The sequence below is a fragment of the Abramis brama genome (genome assembly GCF_963993115.1).
Source record: "Abramis brama genome assembly, chromosome: 4".
NCBI lineage: Eukaryota > Metazoa > Chordata > Actinopteri > Cypriniformes > Leuciscidae > Abramis > Abramis brama.
In genome coordinates, this window is record NC_139966.1 from 52,107,670 (window position 1) to 52,131,132 (window position 23,463).

General features: G+C 38.0%; 3 protein-coding genes and 1 long non-coding RNA gene across 4 annotated transcripts; 3 read left to right on the forward strand and 1 right to left on the reverse strand.

Annotated features, from left to right (window-relative positions):
- The first annotated feature begins 192 nt into the window (after positions 1-192).
- On the forward strand, positions 193-12,348 carry LOC311081899 (uncharacterized protein). The gene is made up of 19 exons (XM_084112585.1): positions 193-429; positions 590-783; positions 906-1,004; positions 1,111-1,206; positions 1,308-1,418; positions 1,493-1,616; positions 1,788-2,204; positions 2,974-3,220; positions 4,312-4,487; positions 4,572-4,797; positions 5,191-5,333; positions 6,038-6,287; positions 6,445-6,563; positions 7,279-7,519; positions 7,632-7,738; positions 7,907-8,156; positions 8,320-8,429; positions 9,581-9,839; positions 9,939-12,348. Exons 1-19 carry the CDS (start codon positions 402-404, stop codon positions 10,150-10,152), a joined length of 3,411 nt encoding a protein of 1,136 aa, XP_083968711.1. The 5' UTR covers positions 193-401; the 3' UTR covers positions 10,153-12,348.
- Positions 12,349-12,497: 149 nt separating this feature from the next.
- On the reverse strand, positions 12,498-16,303 carry LOC311081902 (uncharacterized protein). Its single transcript, XM_084112592.1, has 7 exons — positions 16,112-16,303; positions 15,416-15,612; positions 15,238-15,327; positions 15,046-15,141; positions 14,819-14,929; positions 14,577-14,730; positions 12,498-14,232 (listed from the first exon to the last, which is right to left on the reverse strand). Exons 1-7 carry the CDS (start codon positions 16,143-16,145, stop codon positions 12,548-12,550), a joined length of 2,367 nt encoding a protein of 788 aa, XP_083968718.1. The 5' UTR covers positions 16,146-16,303; the 3' UTR covers positions 12,498-12,547.
- LOC311081935 lies at positions 15,550-22,196 on the forward strand. The gene is made up of 3 exons (XR_014606054.1): positions 15,550-15,649; positions 17,291-17,347; positions 22,141-22,196. It is a non-coding gene; the product is annotated as an uncharacterized lncRNA (long non-coding RNA).
- LOC311081913 (tetraspanin-7-like) lies at positions 18,001-20,557 on the forward strand. Its single transcript, XM_084112603.1, has one exon. It carries the CDS (start codon positions 18,258-18,260, stop codon positions 19,344-19,346), a length of 1,089 nt encoding a protein of 362 aa, XP_083968729.1. The 5' UTR covers positions 18,001-18,257; the 3' UTR covers positions 19,347-20,557.
- Positions 22,197-23,463: the final 1,267 nt, after the last annotated feature.

Genomic DNA, 23,463 nt, shown 5'->3' on the forward strand with positions numbered 1-23,463 from the left:
TTTTTTAAATATCAACGTAAATCCAGGAATGTTTCTGAAGTCCTTGTCCCAGACCAGTCTAGATGAAACCATATTAACAGTAAAAAGCATACAAAACAATCGCGAGTCGAAAGAATGGTTTGGAAGCTGGGTTTGTGAGATGGCCTGCGCAAAACTAGCATAATGTGGTTTTGCACCACCAGAGGGAGAACTCGAACTACACTGTAGACCAGACCAAAGCGGATTAGACCGGAATCTGTGTCGTTCAGTCCAGTGTTTTGAAACGAACGAAATGGTCAGGTGGAAAGCACATCGAAATTAAAAAGTATTCCGTTTTATAGCGCCTTTCTTCTAAATCATGTTACACTGCTTTTTAAAATATTAATTTCGAGATTGTTTAAAGTTGATTGAAGTTGTAAACAATGGAAGCTCTGTGGACAAAAATCGAAGGTGAGTAATTTCTTATCCTATGTCTTTTTGGAAGAGATTATAATTATTTATTTTTAAATGGCAATGCAATTATAAGATAGGCTAATTTAAGTCCAGACTATAAAGTCAAAATGGGTTCCTAATGGTCTTGTTTTTTAATATTTTTATTTTATTTTATCAGACCCTCTTTCATTGATTAGCTTCATGGTTCCACCCTTGAGGTTACTGTCTGCAGCCATGTGGCAGGTGACAGAACAGAGACAGGTGAAGCACTATAGGATGCTGGAGGAGTTTGTAATCATGGTGACAGAGACTGTGCCAGAGCTTCTAAATGACCATCAAAGAGCTCAGCTTATACTTGGATTAAGAGCAAGGGTACGAAATGTCACAGTACACAAAAACAGATAACATTTAGGATCCACCATGTAAAAGATTAATAGCTTTTCAGTTTCTAAAGAGGACAATGGTTCCAGTATTGTATCTGTTATTTTGCACAGCGTCTTCTGGAGTTATGTCGTGGTCAACATCAGGTCGACCTGGAAGAAATTCAGCTTCACTTAGATCGAATCCGTGCTCCTTGTGTCAACAGGGATGAGGTCAGTGAGGTCAAATCATCCACATCTGGAGGTTGTTGACAACGCATGTTGTCTGCTTGAAACATCACGTTTCTGCTTAGATTAAAATTCAAGCATATTTCTACAGGTTGTTGATGAAGACATGGAGGAATCTGAGGCTTGCTTCTTGGACCTCATTCGGACCCTTATCTACAACCCCGAAGAGAGGGAGCATTTCTTCCAGGTTACAAACACATAAACATGGTCACACAACTCACTTGGTTTTTGCTGTTTTTCTTCCTGTGCCATGAAATAATTTTTTCCCCAACCCATTGCAATTAATAGAACATTTTCCCAGATGAATACGGACCCAAGTTTGACAAAACCCTACAGGAACTTATGGAAGACTTCCTCCTACAGCTGGACCGGATGATTTCAGTCCCAGACCTTTCACAGGTACATCAAGAAACATCAGTAAAGAACACTCACTGTGTTATTTCTCTTACCGTTGGTTTGATTTTGTTCCTCAGACGGTCTCTTGGCTCAGGGCCTGTCCATCTGTTCTGGAGGAATGCATTCATTCAGTTTTGGTCCCAAAGCAAATAAAGACCCTGCTTGAACGCCACAGAGCTAATGGAAATCTTCAGGACAATGGTAGAAGTTTTTACGTTAAACAGTGTCATATTTATGTGAAAGATTATATCAGATGCATTTGCATTATGCGAATACAAGAAACAACTATGATGGTTTCAGTCAGTTGCATCTGTGTTTGCAGTTGTAAATCAAATGGCTTAATTTGAGGTTTAATTTGTCTCTTTGTTGCAGCTCATAAAAGCTTTACATTTTCATCTCAATCTCTCCCTCCGCTGGTTCGAGTCGTCATATCCAGCGATCACACAGAATCTGGGGACCCGTCTGAATCGGGAGCCGATTTAGATGGTCAAGACAAAGATGATTGCCGCACTGATCTGGATACGCCCAGCTGCAAGTCTAAAAAGAGAAAATTCAAAATAGATACAGAGGAGAGAGAAGATGAAGAGGATGATGATGATCAAAACTGGCCAATCATGGGTGCCCTATCTATAGAAAAGAGGAACAGTTATGATGACAGCTCTGTTGGTGAAGAGCTGAATCAGACACACACCAAAAAAAACTCGAAAAAATCCTCTAAAAGGAAAAGAGATGACAGTGGAGAAGTGTCCAGAGAGTTCACATTTATCAATCATTTGGGGGCATACACAGGTCAGTTCATTTTAAAGAGGACCTATTGTGCTTTTTTATGCTTTCAACTTTCTTTAGTGTGTAATGTTGCTGTTTGAGCATGCAAAGTTACAAATTCACTCCAAAGGGAGTTCTTCTCTATATCATGCACACTGTTTCTGAACTGAAACGCCTCTATTGAAGTCTTTGAGTTTTCTTCTGGGAACGAACACAACACAATATTCCTCATTTAAATAATTCCCATCCGAGGCATACTGAGAATAAAGGGGTGGGGCCTGGTTGAGTTGGTTTGTAGTGTGTTGAAACTCACGGTTATGGTAAGGGTTGTTACATTTCCCGAACACACTCGAAGCGCTTGACTAATCACAACACACTGGTCTAGGCGACCAATCAGAGCATGTTGTGCTTTTCAGAAGAAGGGGCTTCATAGAGAAAATAACTAAGCAGAGTGTTACTGACAGACTGGGAAGAGAAGAGCTGCAACAATGTCAAATATGTAAAAAATAGGGTTTTTTAACATTCAAGCATGAAAACCTATTCTAGTAGAGCCCAAAAACAAAATCAAGACTTTGTAAAAGGGCATAATAGTTCCTCTTTAAATCTAAGTTTTCATTTATTAGCAGTGCATGCTAAGGCTTCATGCAAAGTATTACACTTTAGCTTCTACCCACAACACCTTAGCATCATGAAGATGACTTTGGCTTGTGCAAGCACTGCTAAAAATCTAGTTTAATAATGATAATATTAGCAACTGAGCTGATTTACATGCTTTTCTGCTTTATTTACCCAGAAGAGTCTTCGTACCAGACCTCTGATGCTTCAAAGGTTCCTTGGTCAGAGGAAGAAACGTTCTGCCTCATTGACATATGGGGGAAAGACAGCGTCCAGCGGAGTCTAAAAGACTGTGCCCGCAACCGACACATTTTTAACCTCATCTCTAAGAAGATGTTCGAGAGAGGGTTTACCAGAACAGCAGAGCAGTGTCACACCAGGATAAAGCGCTTAAAAATGAGCTTTCGACAATGCCATGAAAACATGTGAGTTAATTCAACATTCAACATTCAACAAAACATTGAGTTAAGTGTTATTTTAGGTTTTGTTTTAGTTTTGTTATAGGTTATTAATGATTAGGTCTATTAGATTTTATTTTTATATTTTTAGTTTTCATGTTAATTTTACTTAAAGTTTTAGGTTTTATTTATTTCTAGTGAATAATATTAGTGCTTATACTGAAACTTTCAGTTTATTGTCATTATTTCTAATTTTAACTAATTTTTATATTTTATTTTATTTAAATTAAAATAAATGTTTTTAATAGTTTTATTTAATGATAAAAACTCTGATTTGAAGTTAACATGAAATCAAAATAGACTCTGTTTTCTACCTTAATGAATTAATGAATGTTTTTGGTTTTATTGTTATTATTGTGAATGTTATTTAATGTTGACTTTAAAGAAATATTTTAGGGCCATCCATTTTGCAACAAATAACTTTGTGTATAGTTAAAAATTAAGAAAAAAAATATTTTTACATAAGACATAGACATGACATTCACTACACTTTAAAAGTTTGGGGTCTGTCAGATTCTAATTTTTTTTTTTTTTTTTTTTTTTTTTTTTAAGAAGTTAAATCTTTCAGTAAAGAAACATTTCATAATGTTACAAAAATTCTATTTCAAATAAATGTTTTTTAGAACTTTTTATTCATCAAAGACTCCTGAAAAAGTTTCCATAAAAATATGAAGCCACAACTGTTTTTAACATTGATCATCATAAGAAATGTTTCTTAAGCAACAAATCAGCATATTAGAATGTTTTTCTGAAAGATCATGTGACACTGAAGACTGGAGTAATGTTACTGAAAATTCAGCTTTGCATCACAGGAATAAATTACATTTTAAAATACATTCAAATAGAAAACATTTCTTTTAAATTGTAATGGTATTTCACAATATTACAATTTTTACTTTTTTTTTTTTTTTTTTATCAAATAAATGCAACCCTACTGACCCCAAACTTTTAAACAGTAGTGTATATAAATCTTTGAAATGTAAGAAACCTTTAAAACTGAATTCAGTTTTTTTTTTTTCTTTGATTGTAACTGAACTGAATCTGTGTTTGTTTGGCAGTGTGAAAGGAGAAAGACCGGAATGGAAGTTCTATAATGTTCTGGAGAAGATTATCTGCCGTAAAGACTCAGAACAGGAAGAAAGTATTAATGATGTCACCATTCCAGAAGAATCCTCAGGACAGCAGGCAGAAGACGACACTGATTGGGATGTTCTTGGTCATGTCGGACTAGAGGGTACTCAAATGTTCTGCGCGTAATATATGACCTATATTAGACTTGCTGTATTATTGACCAAAGTTTCACTTACACCCTCTCAAGGCACCAGGAATATCCCATGGACAGACCTGGAGACGCAAACCCTCATCAGGATCTGGGGAGAAGACAAAACCCAGCGGGAGCTGCGAGGGGTTCTCCAGAACGGACACATCTTTGCCATGATCTCCAAAAAGATGGCCGCTCACGGTTACGTCCGAACAGCAGAGCAATGTCAGAGTAGAGTGAAAAGACTGAAGCTGTGCTTCAAACAGTCTCACGAGAGTAAACAGTGAGTGCTTGAGCATCTTCGACATCATTGTTAAAGGGATAGTTCACCCCAAAATTAAAATTCTTTCATTAATTACTTGCCCTCATGTCATTCCAAACCGGTAAGGCTTTAAAAGTCTATAAAAGCCTAAATTAAATCTGTTCATCATATGAATTGATCGAGTCTCATCAGAAAATTTGGACTAAACCGCTTAATTCATATGGATTAGTGTTATGATCTCTTTATAAGCATCATAGTGTCAGTTGCGTAGCTGTCAATGGAGGGACAGAAAGCTCTCAGATTTAAAAGCAAAACTCAGCTGACAAGAGAATCTTGTGAATATAATTTAATTTACAGAGCACTGTTGTATTATTTTAAATGACTGAAAGTGCTGTTCTTTAATTCTTTTTGCAGCACCGAGGGCAAAGAGCAAGTTGAATTTAAATTCTATAAACAGATGGAGAGAATTATGGCTAATGAAGAGTCATGCTCATCACAGATCAAAAAGGAGGAGTCTACGGACATCGAATACCAGGTGTACAAATACCAGGAAATAGGTATCTGTTCGTTCCTGTTACTCTCCTGTAGATTATTGTTTTGTAACAACACTGCTGTTTGTGTCCTGTTAATGTTTGAGGTCAGTAAGATTTAAAAAAAAAAAGATTTTTCTTTTCTTTTTTTCAGCAAGGACACATTAAATCAAATGTGACAGTAAAGATATTTTTAATGTTACAAAAGATTTCTATTACAAATAAATGCTGTTCATCAAAGAATACTGAATAAATGTATCACGGCAACTTTCCACAAAAATATTGATCAGAACAACTGTTTTCAATTTTACTAATAATCTTTAGAATGATTTCTGAAGGATCATTTGACACTGAAGACGTCAGAAATGGCTGCTGAAAATTCAGCTTTGCCATCACAGAAATAAATGACATTTTAAAATATATTCAAATAGAAAACAGCTCATTTAAATTGTAATAATATTTCACAATTTTACTGTATTTTTTTTATCAATTAAATGCAGCCTTGGTGAGCATAAGACACTTTTCCCATAAACATTAAAAACTCTTATGTACCCTAAACGTTTGAATGGTATTGTACTTATGTTCAACACAAAGAAGACATGCTGCTTGATTTGATCATCTAGCCATTTCAGTTTGCATGGATGGGGATTTATACATTTTTAAGCGTGATATAATAGTCCAAAAATGTCTAATACATGTGTGTCATGTCCTCCTATGATCACCCAACACAGAAACCACAATGAACTGCATGGATGATAGAAAGAAGGTTGCCTGGTCCGATGCAGAGACGCTGATTCTCCTCCAGTTATGGGGAAATGAACAGGTCCAGCAGAACCTTCAGCGTTGCCCTCACAACGGCCCCATCTACACAGAGATCTCTGAGAAGCTGAACGCTCACGGATACCTCCGCTCCGCTGAGCAGTGCCATACCAGAATCAAACGACTCAAGATCAGCTACAGGCAGTGCAGGGACAGCATCAGGTCAGTGGCCGACCGTATTCAAGAGACATTTATGTTTTCAGCACCAAATAAGAGAGCAATCTTATTTGCACATTATTTGTGAATGTGGCCTGAGCACTAAATATAATTTTTAATGGAATGTGCATATAATTTCAGTGTGTGTTTTTTTTCTGTGCAGTTCACCTGAAGCTGAACGTGTAGAATTTAAGTTCTATGACCTGATGGAACACATTTTTCGAAAGAATGCTTCATCCAAAGTGTCAGGAGATAATGAACCCAACATTGACATGAAATCAGGTACTTTTATTAAAGGGGTCCTATAATGCTTTTTTACATGTTCAACTTTCTTTAGTGTGTAATGTTGCTGTTTGAGCATGGGAAAGGTCTGCAAAGTTACAAAGCGAATAATCACTCCAAAGGGAGTTCTTCTCTAAATCAGTGCGCGCTGTTTCTGAACTCCCTGAAACGCCTCGATTGTAGTCTTGAGTTTTCTTCCTGGAACAAACACATCACAATATTCCTCATTTAAATAATTCCCGCCCAAGGCATACGCAGAAAAAAGGGGCTGGGCCTGGTTGAGTTAGTTAGTAGTGAGGTTATGGTAAGGGGTGGGACATTTCCACCACACGCTCAAAGCGATTGACCAGTCATAACACACTGGTTCAGCTGACCAATCAGAGCGCATTGTGATTTTTCAGAAGGAGGGGCTTCATAGATACAGGAACTAAACAGAGCGTTACTGACAGACTGGGAAGAGAGGTGCTGCAACAATGGCAAATTTGGGGAAAATAATAGGACCCTTGTAAATGTCTATGTGCCAGATATGAAATGTGTATTATTTTATTTCTTGATAAGTGAATTTGATATGTGTAATTTCATAACATAGTACATAGAATTAAGGGTTTATATTATGGTATATTTGTTTTTGCTAGAAACCCCAAAATGATTTTGTATTATACCTAATACCCATTTCTAATTATCCAGTTGAAAATAACATGTTTCCTTCTGTCAGAAACCTGCAGCAGGGTGGACCAGACAGCATCCTGGTCAGACTCTGAAACTGTAGCTCTAATAGACATTTGGGCGGAAGATGAGGTGCAGGAAGCCCTGAGAGGATCCATCCATAATGGTCACGTGTTTGCTGATATAGCAGAGAAACTGAACAGTCAGGGATTCTTCAAAACACCAGAGCAATGCAGATGGAAGATCAAGAACCTGACAAAGAATTTCCGACAGTGTTACGAAAGGAAAAAGTGAGTTTGGCTTTATTTTTGCTTGTTGACTTTGAAAATAAAATGGATGAAAAGTGAAAGTGTTTTTTTTTATCTGTGGTTTAATAATGTCCTCCATATTGTTCTAATCTAGATGTGGCATAGAAAATATAGATTGTAAATACTATGATAAACTGGAGCAGGTTCTGGGTGATGAGGCCTTTTCCATGGATGTCTTTGATGAACATGATCAGGATGCAGGTTTGTGACTTTGAAGGTTGTGTGTTCGTTCGTTCTCTCATTCACTCACTTTTTGGGTGAGTCTCAAATCTCACATTTCATCCCCGCAAAAAATGATGAAATCTGTTTTAAATTTAGGAAAATGTTAGTTTTTTTTTCTTTTTTCTTCATCCACTCGTTCTTCCTCAGAATACCAGAAGGCAGCCATGGTAGCCGTATCTGAATCAGGCAGGAAGATGACCTGGTCCGACCGGGAGACGCAGGCCCTGCTGGATATCTGGGGTGATGACCGTGTGCAACACAGCCTCATGTCCTGCCCGAAAAACAGGCACATATACAGATATATTTCAAAGAGAATGATGGCACTGGGTTTCAACAGAACGGGTGTCCAATGCCACTCGCGTGTAAAAAGACTCAAGTCTCAGTTTTACTACGATGGGTGAGTGAGTTGAAGTCTGTGATGACTAGTTCTTAAAGGCTATGTTCAGAATTCACTAGTTGTGTCCTGTTTACTGCACAGCATAAATGCATAGTGTGTGCTATTGTGAACATAGAGGTATACTATTTTAAATACTGTTTCTACTTTTTAATGTGTTTTTCAGCAGGGAGGAGTGTAAATTCTATGATCAACTGGAGCAGATTATTTTAAAGGACAGAACATCTGATGACCAGGACATCAGTGAGCTGGAATCCATAACTGATTCTGATTCAGGTATCAGTCTGAAAATTGGTCATGCAAATTCTTTTCTTTTCTTTTTCTAATCTAATAAATCTAAATATAGGCCACGTCTATATTAATCCAGATACATTTGAAAACTTTTAGTTTCAAAATGCTTTGTCCCCACTAGTGTTTTCCAAATGTTTCTTGTCCAAACTGAAATGTTGGAAAAAGCTTAAAGGGGAGAATGTCAGGATTTTCATGTATTAAAAACTATTTTTTATTGCTAATGTGTGAACACCTGAATATTTTGTTGTATGAAAATCTGAACATGCAATATATCAAAAGAAAGAACAGAGCCTCTGCTTTTAAACAGTGTGTAAAATGTGTTTTATTCTAGCTTCATACATTCTTTTTTTATCCACACTTGAATGTGGGTTTCATAAAAAAGCAACATTTTGAGCAAAAAGCTAAGAAAAACACTTCTTTTGAAATTTTTTTCAAAGACTATGTCCGGATCAGATTCAGAACGATAATCAAAACATAAATTGGGTAGATCTCATATATCAACACCCCCAAAGCTTGCACAGTCCTATAACACTTCCTGGGTCGACATTTCATTGTTTTGATTTATATGCCGTTTAATGTTGATGATAGCGTTATTTTGCATATACATTTGCTTACATATGCTATTGTTTGTTTCTGCTTCTTCTTCACACGTCTTTTGATCTGAAGATTTAGTACTCTTTCAGAAGATCTGTAATCGCGCCCCCTACCATATAACAGTGAAAACAATGAAACACGGAAAGCCGGAAAATTTCGTCAATGGTGGGGAAGCGTTGTCTCACAAATTACGGAAATTTCCGTCAGTGGTGGGGAAAGAGTTAACATTTATTTTTAGCACATAGCAGGCACATACTAGTATAAACGTGTCATCGTACCTCCATTTTCACAGTCAACACAGAAAAGGCATTTTGAAATGCATCCACTTTGGCGAGCATCTTTAAAATGCCTTGGCCACGATCTCAGTGTGGGTGAAAGGTACAAGATGCGTTTTCAAATGTATCCGGATTAATGTGGATGTAGCCATAATCTCCCTTTCTAACTGGAATCTCTATATAAGTTCTTCTTGACATCAAAAAGTTTTAATATAATTTGTGAAGATCTATAATTTGTAGACCTGTGAAATGTGTTTGCGTGTCCAGACTCTTTAGCTCTCTCCAAACCTCCGACTGTGGACGGGCCGAAGCTGGCATGGGGTGACAGTGAGACACACACACTTATATCCATCTGGGGGAGCGACCCTATCCAGGAGAGGCTGAAAGGTTGCGTCAAACGCAAACCTGTTTTCCAGCAGATCGCATTGGTCATGGCCGAGAAGGGCTACAGCAGGACAGACGAACAGTGTCGCTCCAGGATTAAAAGACTGAAGGCCAGTTACCGCCAGTGTCTTGACAATTACAGGTAGATACAACAACTTTGACCTTAAAAATGGAATATTAAAATATACTAATTAAATGTAAGAATTACGTATAGATATTTTTTTATTTTCTCAACCCATAGAAATGAAGGGGAGCAGGTGGAGTGGAAGTTCTTCAAGCAGCTAAATAAAATATTTGAGAAGTACCCTCTAGATGAGACTGAAACCACCACGGCTCAGGAGCCAGAGACAGTTGGGAGAAAAAACCCTAGCAGGTCTGCAAAAGCACAGAGCTCAGGTGATTCTGAACTGCAAAAATATTGTCCTGATTTGATCCTAAAGGAACAGCAAAAATAATGTGCACACAATTTAGAGGCATCAAACTACAAATGGAGAATGAAGAGAAGGTATTTTAACATTGAAAATGTACATATTTCACATTTATTATGTCAAATGTATATGCAAAACATTTTTTTACCAGGAAATATACACTACCGTTCAAAAGTTTTGGGTCTGACCGATTCTTTTTGAAAGAACTGAATAGTCTTATTCAACAATGACACATTAAATTAATTAAAAAATGACAGTATAGACAATTATTTCTATTTTAAACAAATGCTGTTCTTTTGAATTTTCTACTCATCAGAGAATCCTGGAAAAAAATGATCCCAGTTTCCACAAAAATACCAGCACAACTGTTTTCAACATTGATAATAATCAGCATATTAGAATGATTTCTAGAGGATCATGTGACAGTGAAGCTTTGTATCACAGGAATAAATTACATTGAAAAATATCTTCAAATAATAGAAAACAGGTATTTTACATTTTAATATTTCACAATATTACAGTTTTTAGAATATTTTTCATGAAAGAAAATGCATCCTCATTTCAGACTTATTTAAAAACGTTGAACGGTAGTGCATGTTTGAGAAAAACACATTTTACTTGTTGGTGATAAACCTGACTACGCTACACTTGTGCCCCTGAATTACCTCTGGAGCGAGAGCAAGACTCAAATTCTCCTGTATATCTAAGCTTAGGACTATAAATCAGATCTGACAGAGGTATTTACTGTCATGTGGACTGTGGAGGATGGATTAAGGACACACACAAACCTTTAATCGTCTGAAATCTAAGCAAGAACTTCCACTATCAAGCAACAGAAATACAGGACCTTACATGTTCAGGTTCTCTCTGAACTCTGCATTCATATGTATGTACATCTGAAAGACATTTGCCTAATGGTGCTGTTGTCATGTGGTCTCAGTTGATAACACGTTTTCACAGGGTAAAATCTAACACTGAAATGTAATTAGTCTCAGCTGCTTAGCAGCTTCAATAGTGTGGGACTGGGATGGCAGTCTTGGATTTGCATAGCAAGATGCGAACGGCATCCTGAAGCCACAGGTCTATTACTGAACAATTAACGGTAAGTAAGTAGTAACAGGAATTAGAAAAACCAAGTCTGAATTTGTAACAAATAGCCCTTGTCTTAAGTATTTTAGAACATAATGAAATAACTGGATGGAATTCTTCCTGGTGCAGACTGATTTCTCATCTGAATGCATAATCTTTCCAAAAAAGAAACTTCCAGAAAATGGATTTGTATTGTATATTTGTATCATAAAAAGAAACAAATCTGTGCTACATGAAAAAAGAACACTGAAAAGAATTTCCATTTTGTACAAAAGCATCTGCTTTTAAATTATATTTGCTAGATTTAACCAATTTTAATATATATATATATATATATTATACAAATGTAAGTTACTGTTACACAGGATGATGCCAAAGGTCATTGCCTAAATCTCAATCTCCATTAAAGTGAGTACCCAATGTGTAGTGGCATTAGCCAAATTAAAGGGTTAAATGAAAATTCTGTGATAATTTACTCACCCTCATGTCATTCCAAACCTGTAAGATTTTCATTAATCTTCAAAACACAAATGAAGATATTTTATTCAAATGAGAGATTTCTGTCCTTCCGTTGACAGCTACGCAACTACCACTTGACGTTTCAAAAAGTTCAATAGTAAATAAAAGCCTAAATTAAATATGTTCATCATATAAAGCAATCGAGTTTCTTCAGAAAATTTGGACTAATATGATGGATTCATATTGGATTAGTTTTACAATCTCTTTATGAACTTTTTGTAGCGTTAAAGTTGTAGTTACACGGAATGTCAATGGAGGGACAGAAATATCTGATTTAATTAAAATATCTTCATTTGTCTTTTGAAGATGAACGACAAGAATTTTTTCTTTTTTGAACTAACCTTTAAGATCAGAGTCAGTAAAGGAAGTTTGTGAACAAATACACATTGCATTGCTCAGTGATGGTGAAAGAGTGGACAGTGTTATTGTTACAGCTCTTCCAGACAATATTCTGGAGTGAGTTTATCCAATATGCTTCTAAATTGTCCAAGGTGGACAACCATTTAGAATTGTTATTTGTTTGTTTGGTTTTTTTGTGTGTTTTAAATCCCACATTGATTCTGTTCTAAGGCGTTTTACTGTGCAATAAACAGATTATTTATTTGTTTGTTGAAATGACTTGACCAGCATGATTCAGACATCACAATGGCAATGATGCCAACTATGTAAAGTATGAATTTATAAAGTATTTCCATGTGCAGTTTCAAATATGGGTTGCATAAACAAGCATGGTTTGGAAAACAAAACATTACCTTTTTAAAGTAATGATCAGCTGATATGAAATTAACTAGTCATTTTAAATCTGCATGTTCAGTCAAGGGCTTTTGGGTTCTAGTTTTACACGGCCACGGGTTTGGTCATAGTTTCTTCTGCGATTACCTCGCTCGCTCAGGTGAATTCTCTCATGCTTCTTCAGAGGCCCAGCGAACTTAAAGCTCCTCCCGCAATGAGAGCACTGCCACGGCCGCTCACCTGTGTGGCTGAGCATGTGGTTCTTCAGGTGAGACGAGTGCTTGTAAGTCTTTCCACATCTTTCACAGGTGAACGGCCGTTCGCCCGTGTGCACACGTTCATGTCTCTTCATGTTCCCGATCTGAGAGAAGGCTTTTCCACAAATCTTGCAGCGGAACGGGCGTTCTCCGGTGTGTATGCGCAGGTGGCACCTTAGCATCTCAGGTCCAGCAAACGTCTTGTGACAAAGGGTGCACGGGATCTTGAGCCGGGGTCTCTCGTGGTTGCGCTGGTGCTTCTTCAAGTCGAACATGTAGACGAAGGACTTGCCGCAGATTGAACACAAGTACTGGCGCTCTCCTGCATGATAACCTTTGTGTCTTCGGAGGAGGCTGGCATAGATGAAACTCTTCCCGCATTGGTTACACTGGTATGAGCGCTCCATGGAATGGTAACGGACGTGGATGGACAGCTTAAATGCCGTTGGGAAGCTCTTTTCGCAGTGAGGACACTGGTGCAGGTTCTCTGAGGTGTGGCATTCGCGGTGAATCTTCAAGTATGAGCCCTGAGAGAAGCTCTTTCCACAGATGGTACACTTGTATGGTTTTTCGCCAGTGTGCACACGGATGTGCTTGATGAGGTCCGCTTTTTTGCGGAAGGTCTTGACGCACTGCGAGCATTTGAAAGGTCTGGCAAGCGAGTGTGTTTTAATGTGATTGGTCAGGAAGCTGAGACACCTGAAACTTTTGCCACAGTCTGAACACTGGAACGGCCGCTCGCCAGTGTGTGTGCGCATGTGATTCCTCAGCAAGCACTCGAAACGGAACTCTTTGTTACACTCGGGACACGTGTGTCTTTTCTCTTCCTGCATTGTCTGGGACTCGGAAGGAGCGGCCGCCGTCTTTTTGGAAAGAGCGGCTCGTGGTGGACTGCTCTTTCTGTGAATGATGGACTTTACAGATGGTGGTCTTTCTATGACAGGAACGTAGATCGTCTCCTCCCTCACAATCTCAACAGGAGTTGGAGGCAGAACTGGTAGTGAGACGCCCTTTCCAGTTAATTCTGAGATCCACTGCTCTAAGCTGACTTGCCTCACACCAGACGTTTCCACCATCTCGGATTGTTCTAGGAACTGCAGTTGAGTCGTCTCCTCTCCCTCGTTCTCAAACTCTGACACCACCACGGCAGAGCCATCTGCGGTGAGGTAGATCTGCTGGACTTCACAGATGCCTGAGTCTTTCTCTTCACAAAGTGCCTCTTCTTGCTGTAAACCATCCTCTGCTTCTTCAGTGTCAGCTATCGCTGTGAACTCCTCGCTGTCAGCTAAAGTCTCAGCCTCTTCTGTGTAACTCTGAGAGGGGCTCATTATGGCAATGGCCGCGTGATCAGATTCTGATTGGTTCTCTGTGCCTTCTGATTCAACGATAATTGTCTCTTGAGCAATGGAAGTGGGGGGTTCCTCGTCTTCAATGGTAAAGGCAGGCGAGACTGTTTCTTGTACGATTGGATGAGGCAAACAAACTACTTCAGCTGTAGAAGGGATGGACACTGTACAGACCAAAAGAAAAAAACTTCTTGTAAAAACATCATTTGAATATTTTCTAATAATACCGTTAAAACTAATACAACATTATTGTGTTTGTGGATATATCCCACAAAAACATGTTCAGGACACAATTAAAGTTAAAAGTGCAGTAAGCAATGTCTGAGAAATGCTGCTGAAAGTGGATCGGACCGAGCACCACAACACACTAGCCAATTTCTGTTTCTCAGAAATCGCTTACTGCACCTTTAAAATAATAAAGTTTTATATTAATTAAATATCTCAGTGTTTAATTCAGTTATTCAATACATGCCAACAAATGTGGTACAGTAGCAACAGTAAAGCTCACTTTCAGTGATAACTCCCGGAGAGTGCTCATTGTTTTTCGCATGCAATCTTCTGGTTTTGAAGTGCTGGAGCACATCCTTAATCTCCACTGGATCTGAGAGTGGCTGCACAATCTCCTCCATCATCGAGAGGCCACCACAAAGCCGTGAGGCTGTCTGAGAAAGTCATCAGATTTCAGATCAGAGTTACCTTGAATTTAACATAATGTATAATGCATCATGCAGTCTTTGAATGAGGACACACCTCTTTAAGGTTGGGTACTGGCAGCAGATCTTCCACTCGAGACAGGAACTCCCATGCAAGGCTCTGTAATACGGCATCATATCCTGAACCATATTCTACAGGGAAGACATGCTGAAGACAGAGAAACAGAGGTGAAACATGGAAAACCAATTTTCATGCATGATTTATACATTCTTTTCACAAAAAGATGAAGAGGAAAGATATTAAAGATACAGCAAAAGACTAACCTGGATAAAATTCTCTTTCTTTTCTGTGTCCTCTAAAATGCCGTGGACCATTCTAATGAATTTGTTATTGATGATTTGACTTTCCACATCTTTCCACTGCAACAAATTGAAAGCAAAGAAACAAGACACTGATTTTTTTGTTGCAACAACTTGGTTAGTGCAATTACAAAAAAAAAAAAAAAAACCTATTACCTTATGTGTGAGATTTCGAAGAGAATCGAGATGTGCCTGAATGACCCACAGATCTGGCATTTTATCTTTCAGGCAAAGCTCCAAGATCACCTAAAAGAAAAAAATCCCACGTTACATGTGCTGTGTGTGTATCTATATACATGTATATGTATATACATTTTTCTTAAATAAGATTTACCTTTTTACGCAGGTGAAAGATAAGTTTATTAACCAGACTTCGACTCATGATGTCTGGAACAGTCTCTGTTACCAGCATCACAAATTGCTCCAGCTTCCCGTACTGTGTCACATTACGACGTTGAATCACCTGCCATAGAAACGCTGACATCAGCCGAAGAGGCGGCACAACCAGACGCAGGGCAGAGAGAGGGAGAGCTTGAGGGAAAAAACAAAGGGAATAAATAAATTTAAAGTGAGTTATATTATCAGTAGATAATATAAAGAGATCTTAATATTTCTGAAAAAAGTTGTTGTGATGCACTAAATTGAAATTCGAATGTATAAGTCGTATGTTTCAAAGAATTATTGTTCTTAGGAAGAAGTTAACTTTAAACTTTACATGCACGCTGAAAACTATATATATAAGAATTAAACTTGACTAAAACAACTTAAATCTTATTTTAATGACTACATACAACTTGTAATTAATAATATAAATAGACCTATAATAAGAAAATGTATTTTAACTGTATAAATACAGTTTCAATAATTGCAAATGACATAACAAATAAGAACTTTCATTTACCAGGCTCTTCTTAAAAAATATAAACAAGTGTGTTTTGAGTTGTGGTGTGTGAGTGAGTAACTTTAATAGGATTGGTTGTGCTAGCTTCACTCTCTTAGCATTTAACTCACAAGCTAAAAAAATACTCACCCGCCTCGCGACTCTCTACGTTAAGGATCTCCATTATTCAAAGTTAGAATAAATCTATATTTGTATTTTAGTCAACTCTCAACGCCTTATGTCACTGACTCAAACCATAATAGCGGTTAAACCCAACGGCGAACGATTGTCGTGAAGTTGACCGAAGCAACGAACAACAACGCGCGAGCGGGATACCGGAAGTAGCCGGAAGTTAGTCTTTATTCCGCGTGTTTTTTTTGTGTTTGGACGTGCACGACACCGCATCAGGTCTGGCGGATACAGTGTCCAACATTGCCACCTGTTTAAAATAAAATGTGTCCATTTATATCTTTGCAAGTGATTAAATGATACAAGGCATTATAGATGTTCCGTAAAGCCCAGCTTTGTCCAACAATGAATGAACTAAAGTGTAAGTACCATCAAACAGTGTAACAGCAAATGTACAAAAAAATTAAGACAAAGGGACATTGGGTGCATATTTCAGATTTACTGATAAAATAACTTGATAGCATTTCAAAGGAGTTGTTAGATACAGTACCTACAGTTATAATAAAACATTCATTAGAATTGATAAAGAGTCTCCTATCAACCACAATCTTGCATCTCTTCTCTCACATTTTCTGTTCCCTCACTTTTCGGAGAGCCCATCATTGCCTTTCACTGACAGATGTCTAAACATAAATTCCTCCTTCTATGGAGTGATGTTATGGCGGAGAAGGCTGGTGCACTAGAAAAGGGGAGTCACGTTTCCTAAGCTTTTTCAAACGTCTGTTGAGCGAGATACTGTTCTATTAATATATTTTATAAATATGAATCATCACCATTAAGGGGGGATACTGAGTGTTTCCTCTGTGTGAATCTTTATGTGTGCATGCAAAAGGTCAAAGTCTGGCTGGTGTGTGACAAAGTGTGACGGATAAACAAAAATATCAACTGTTGATTCATTTTAAAATCTTTTTGTTTACATAATCAGTCTAAGCTATATATATTATTGAACTGTTAATTTGGTTCAGCAAGGTAAGTTGTTTGTCTAAACAAAATTGTTCTTAATTTTTAAGAAAAAATACATTTATTATGGAATGGATCTCTATAAGCTCAAGAGAGGAGGTTAGAGAATTTTGTGTTACTTGAGGATGTTTCATCAGCTTATACCTGAGTAGTGAGGCCTGTTAATTTTGTATTTTGCAGTTTTATCTGGTTTGAATGAACTGGAGTACATGGACCACATCAGTAGAAAAAGTAAAGGTATGCAAATCTTCCTTCTTATCCTCGTGCTTAAATGCTTCAAATATGTTATTTAGACAAATATATAAATGATGCCTACATATCAATCACTATATTCTTAAAATAAAACAAATGGAATTAATTTTAATTCAATTAAACTGTATTACATTTTTATGCATTACATGTATAATTATGTTATAATGTAAATGTATTATAAATGTAAAATGAATTATTATTATAATGAAGTATTTTTTTGGGAGCAGATAGTGAGGGAAAAGCAGCCTACAAGTCAGCATACAAGGGAACTCTTTCAATGCTTATTTTTTTTATCCCAAAGAATGTGCACATAGTCATAGGATAGCAAATTTAATATTCATGACAATAAATATATAAAAAGTGTCCTTGAATATACACAAACACATACTATAGCATGCATGAGTAGTGCTGAATATCTATAAGATTTAATCTAAAAACGAATCAATATCAGTGTTGTAAAGACATTTGATTATTAAAGGCCTATTAAGGCCACACATCAATCAGAACAGACATTTATGATCCTGAGCGGGGGCTCCTGCACCAGCAGAAGGAGATCAGGGTGGTGTGGGTTAACAGCATCATAGCCATATAATCACCAACCCCCCCTCCCCCCACACATTGTCAGAGACGCAGTACAGGCAGACGGCCACTGCAGCAGCAAGAGAGTGTAAGAAATGTCGCAAATAAACATCGAAATTCTGCAGAGAGAGGGCGGAAAAGCTGCAGACGAAGATAAGCGTGCCATGCGTTCATCCAAAGACGATTTATGGTGAAATGAGGGTGTGAATAGGCGCTGGTGGGTTGATGACCAGCCATAAAGCACAGGAGGGAGCGATGAGGAAGGACCTATTCAAGAGAGGAGAAACAAAGGGAGGAGTAAAAGAGAGAGAGTGAAATGGTGGTAGATAAAGACGGGGCCATGAGCCCTGCACCGCCTTACGACTCGCTGCCAGCTCGGGCAAGTCCCTGCCGTCCAAAGGAGTGGGAGCGAGAGTTGCACGCTACTCAAAGACTGTCTTCTCCTCTACGACCGGCTCCATCCTCTGTTTCCCGTCGGCCTTCAGCACTCCCTGGCTATCTGCTCTCTCCCTCCCGAGATTACGCTGACCAGCAGCAACGTCTTTCATTATCGCTGTGCTCAGAGGCCTCGCTGGCGCCCCCTGTGCCTGCAGTTGGAGCTGCCCCACCGTGCTGCCGGGCGGTGGGAGTCATGCCCTTGCTGCGCCTTGCACTCCTGATTTTCAGCTTCCTTTTTTGGGCAGCAGGCCTTGCGATCTTCACCCTGGGCATATGGGCGCAGGCTTCGTTATCTGACTACATGCTACTATCGGCGAACCGCTACCCTAACGCGCCCATCATCTTGTTAGGCACAGGTGCTTCTGTGACCGCCTGGGGTTTTTTAGGATGCTTGGGAGTGGCTGCCAACCTTCCTTACCTTCTACGGGTGTATGGCGTCTTCCAGTTGGTCACACTCATAGGTGGACTAGCGGCGGGTCTCTCAGGGCTCTTCTACAGGGAGGACATCGCTGAAGGTTTCCGTAGCGGACTTCAGAAAGCTGTATTGGACTATGGAGAAGACGAGGGCCGCGCAGACGCACTTGACAGCCTTCAGAGGGCGCTAGAGTGCTGTGGCGCTGAGGGCTGGCGTGATTGGCTAATGTCCGATTGGGCTATCCAAGATGCTGTGTACTTAACAGGAAGTTTGGGGAATGATTCCTCCGCTGTGTCTTTACCAGACAGTTGCTGCATAAAACGCAAAGGCTGCCGTAACAGACCGTTGCCAGAGAATGGAGGCAGGAACATCGAGCTAGCAGGGATTCATGCTCACGGTTGTTTCCGCAAAGTGTTCAGCTTGGTAAATGACAACGTCTTTCACATTGCAGCAACAGTCCTGGGCCTTGCTTTCATACAGGTGGCAGGTATAGCCCTTGCATGTCTGCTTGCCAATCGTCTTTTGCCCAGACCGCAAAGACAAGCCCGTTGAAATAAAAAGCATTGTGCATTTCCTTTGCCTGGACTTTTGTATTACTTGCTGCAGTGTCTTGAGTTTAGATCAGTTTATAAGGAAGAAACCAGTCAATGTTTTATGGACAAACAAAAAAAAATAAAAAATCCAAAATACTGCAAATGTTTAGGTAGAGCATCATTTAAATATTTGCATTCTTTGATTGTTGCATGACTCTGAATGACTTGTGATTTTGTCCAGTAGTTATGCAAAGTAAAACAAAGTCAAGAGTTTTATGATATGAGATTGCTGAATTGTATCTCTTTGATGTTTGTAGACATTCAGTTTTATTCGATTACTGATTAAAATATTATGTATAAAAAATTTAGAAATTGTATATATGCCTTGTTTAATATGTATTCTGTAAATTGTTTTTCTATTAATAACCCATTAGAAATGTTACACTGATTGTAGACTCCATGGGGTTTAATTCATTATAGGTTTCTAAACTCTTTTCCTATTGAATGTTTCACTGGCAGATAATTGTAATTGTACATTGATTCTATAAATATTGTCACTTAAAAGAAAAAACAAAACAAAAATATGATTTCTTTCTAAAAAAAAAATGAATGTATAATAACAATATATAATTCATAATTGCGAATTGTTGCTTGCAACCCATTTCATTTAATATTCTGAAATGAGAAATATGCATGGCGGAATGTGTTTTTTATTTATTGGAACTGATTGGATCCTGAAAATTGCGCATTACGTAAAATAATGGAGCCAGATTGAATGTAAGTTTAAAAAGCACCAAATTAAAAATAAATGAAAATAATATGAGAAAATAAAAATAACATATTTCAACTCAGCTGACCTTGAATGTGTCTGTCATGTAAAAAAAAAAAAAAGTTAAACAACAGCAACTATTAACTTTGTAGACTCGATCCACTTTTTTTGAAACCAATATGCACACTGCACAGCTTCATCTGGTTGTGTAGTACATTTTATTGTTCTTCCTGAAATGGATAGACACTTGATTTATGTTTTCATTCCCCAAAGGTATAGCTGACCGAACCACAATCTGCAATTTCAAACAAGCTTATTTATGAGGGTCTGTATTTATTTATCACACCCCTGCTGCAATTACAAGCAAGTGATAAATCATTGGAATCTGAGGCACTCTCTCTTTAATGACCTGCCACATAATGGATTGAAAGCCACCTCAACCTGCGAACAACTATTAGATCCTTCAGATGACTAACTGTAAAATGTATTAAGCTACAGTAGTGATATTGCAGACGGTAATAGGAATGATATTTGAGATAGATGAACATAGGATGGATTTTGTTGTGGTTTAGGCTAAAGTGTTCATGCGGTGTTGAGTCATTAATCCCTTGAAGAATTATGTTAGGCTATTCTTGAATAGAGCACCTGCAAACGGTTCACAGTGCAAGATAAACTTTCATTAGTATCAGAATGGCACAAATTCTTCTCACCCCACTACAATTAAGGCTAAAGTTCAATAACGTTGCATTATACACACTGCCGCTGGATTCATCACTACAACCGGGCTCATGTGTTTTTCTCGTGTGGAGCCGCAGGCGCGCTATCCGAACCGGCTCTTGCTTTACGTGTAGGACTGAACGCAGACGAAGTTTTACGTGATCCGCACGGGGCATAGTTTCTGAGCGGGTCTCGGGTGATTTGGGCACTGCTACTGCGGACACCAGTTCGGACAGTTCGCTTCGCTGGCTGACGGTTGTGTTATCTGAAGACAGGGAGACAGACAGTGTCGTTTTTGTCAGGAGATGGCGCTGTAGTCCTTATGTTGTTACCTTTAAAAGGTGTCGAGTGAGAATTGAAGTGTGTTGAACCTGCTGCCAATTACTGGCACTGGGCTAGCTTGTCCAGCTTTTGGATTTGAATAAATCTCTAAGAATTGAGGACTTTCTTTGCCTCATGCTTACCAGGATTTAAACATTACATTGAGCAAACTTCTGAGCCGACCAGCACAGGCCCCTGTGGTCGGTGGGAAATTCAGATTAAAGGCGAAGGACGGACGCCTTCGGTAGGCTACCGTTACTAATAAATATATGCTAAAAATAAATAGGTAAATATTCCCACATACTTTGTTTTTATGTTAAACAATTAAACATATGCTTTGTTTTTATTTAAAAAAATTAAATATAAAATTACCCAGACCAATGGCAATGGCACTTAGTTGGGTTTTGTTGGATCATTGTGCTACCCCTGTTTGCATCTGTTGCCATTGGTCGGGCTTGTTTTCGCCGATTGAACATGTTCAATCAGTGTTTTGAGTTGTGAAGTGTCTGAGAAGTGACGTAAATTTTTAATCTGGTGATTGTCCGCATTGGTCAGTGTCTGTCTGTGCTGTGTGATTGGGTTTAAGACTATAGAGAAAGGGATGCATTATTTACTAAATTAAAATCGAAAGAATGTTCAAAATCCTGAAGTCTGCAAAACAAAGGAACTATTTACTAGATTATGCTGTCTTAAAAATGGGTATTAGTGTTAAAGATCATCAGCAAAGATTGTAGAGAAGTTTGGTTTGGCCTACACTGAGATTTCATGGATCTCTCAAGAAGTCTTTTTTAAAATGTATTTTTTAGATGCACTCATGTCCAAGTCCAAGGATTTTCTAAAACATAGCCTTGATATTTATATACAGCCATCTACTGGCCAGATTTATCACTACAACCAATTTTAGGGCTATGAATAATAAGATATACTGAAATGCATCCTCACTTTTTGTTTAAGTAGGCTATTTTAAAATATTTGCACTCATGAATCTGTCCATATTTCTCATCAGATTTGGCTCATTTGAGATCTTCCACCCTGCGGATGACTTTACAGGTACACAGGTACAGATACACGTGCACTAGGGGTGGGCGATATGACCTAAAATTAATATCACGGTATTTTTCATCTTTTGAACGGTGACGGTATAATATCACGGTATAACTTTTTTTTTTCACCAATAAAGAAATTTTCATTGATTTACTCCTTGATATTTATTCCTTTATAAGCAGTTATATATTACTGTATTCTAAATATAATTAGCCTATGTTTTATCCACAACTTTAAATGCTTTAATTTAGGCTATTTTGTAACAGCGCCACAGTTTAGCGCACCACGTAGAACACTCGGGAACCGCACCTGTGGCTGGCTGCACTGCTGCTTCGTGCTCAGTAAGGAATATAGGTAGTAATCTCTATGTGTCTGTCTGTCCGTTTGCATTTTGATTATTTCGAGAACCGTTCATCCAATCGACTTCACAAGGGAGTGCAGTGTCGCATTTGGTGCAATATAGACAGACACGCGAGACGCGACACGTTCAGAATTAATAGTAAACTACAGAACAGCGCGAGCGGGAAGCGGCGCACCTCACGCGAGCAGGGCGGCTATATTCTCCGAGAACGGACACTGCACTAGTGATATAAAACGCACACAGTCTGTTAATTAAGCAATACTTTTAAGGTAGTCTAATATTTTTCTGACTAACAAATTACTGACACAGTAAAGGGTAGATTTAAATAAAGAAAAACGAAATTTAAATAAAGAAAAACGAAATTTAAATAAAGAAAAAAACGAAATTTAAATACAGAAAAAATGAAATTTAAATAAAGAAAAACGAAATTTAAATAAAGAAAAACGAAATTTAAATAGGCCTAAAGAAAAACTAAATTTAAATAAAGAAAAAACGAAATTTAAATAAAGAAAAAAACGAAATTAAAATACAGAAAAAATGAAATTTAAATAAAGAAAAACGGAATTTAAATAAAGAAAAACGAAATTTAAATAAAGAAAAAACAAAATTTAAATAAAGAAAAACGAAATTTAAATAAAGAAAAAACGAAATTAAGTTTGCCTAAATTAAAAACGAGATTAATTTAGATTGATAATAACGGGTAAAAAGTCTAATACATTTTGTTTATTCTATTTTCCACAATGTCAAAGCAACAGCAGCAATACAAGCTCAGGCATGCACTTCGGTTCATACAAACTCCGCTGTTCTGCGCTCTAGCCAGAGAACACTCTTGTTGCAGGAACACTCAGGCGTCGGTTCTATTTCTAGCATGCACGCGTTTTCCGCGTGGCTCGAGCCGCGCCTGAGACGCCTGTCTCACGCAGG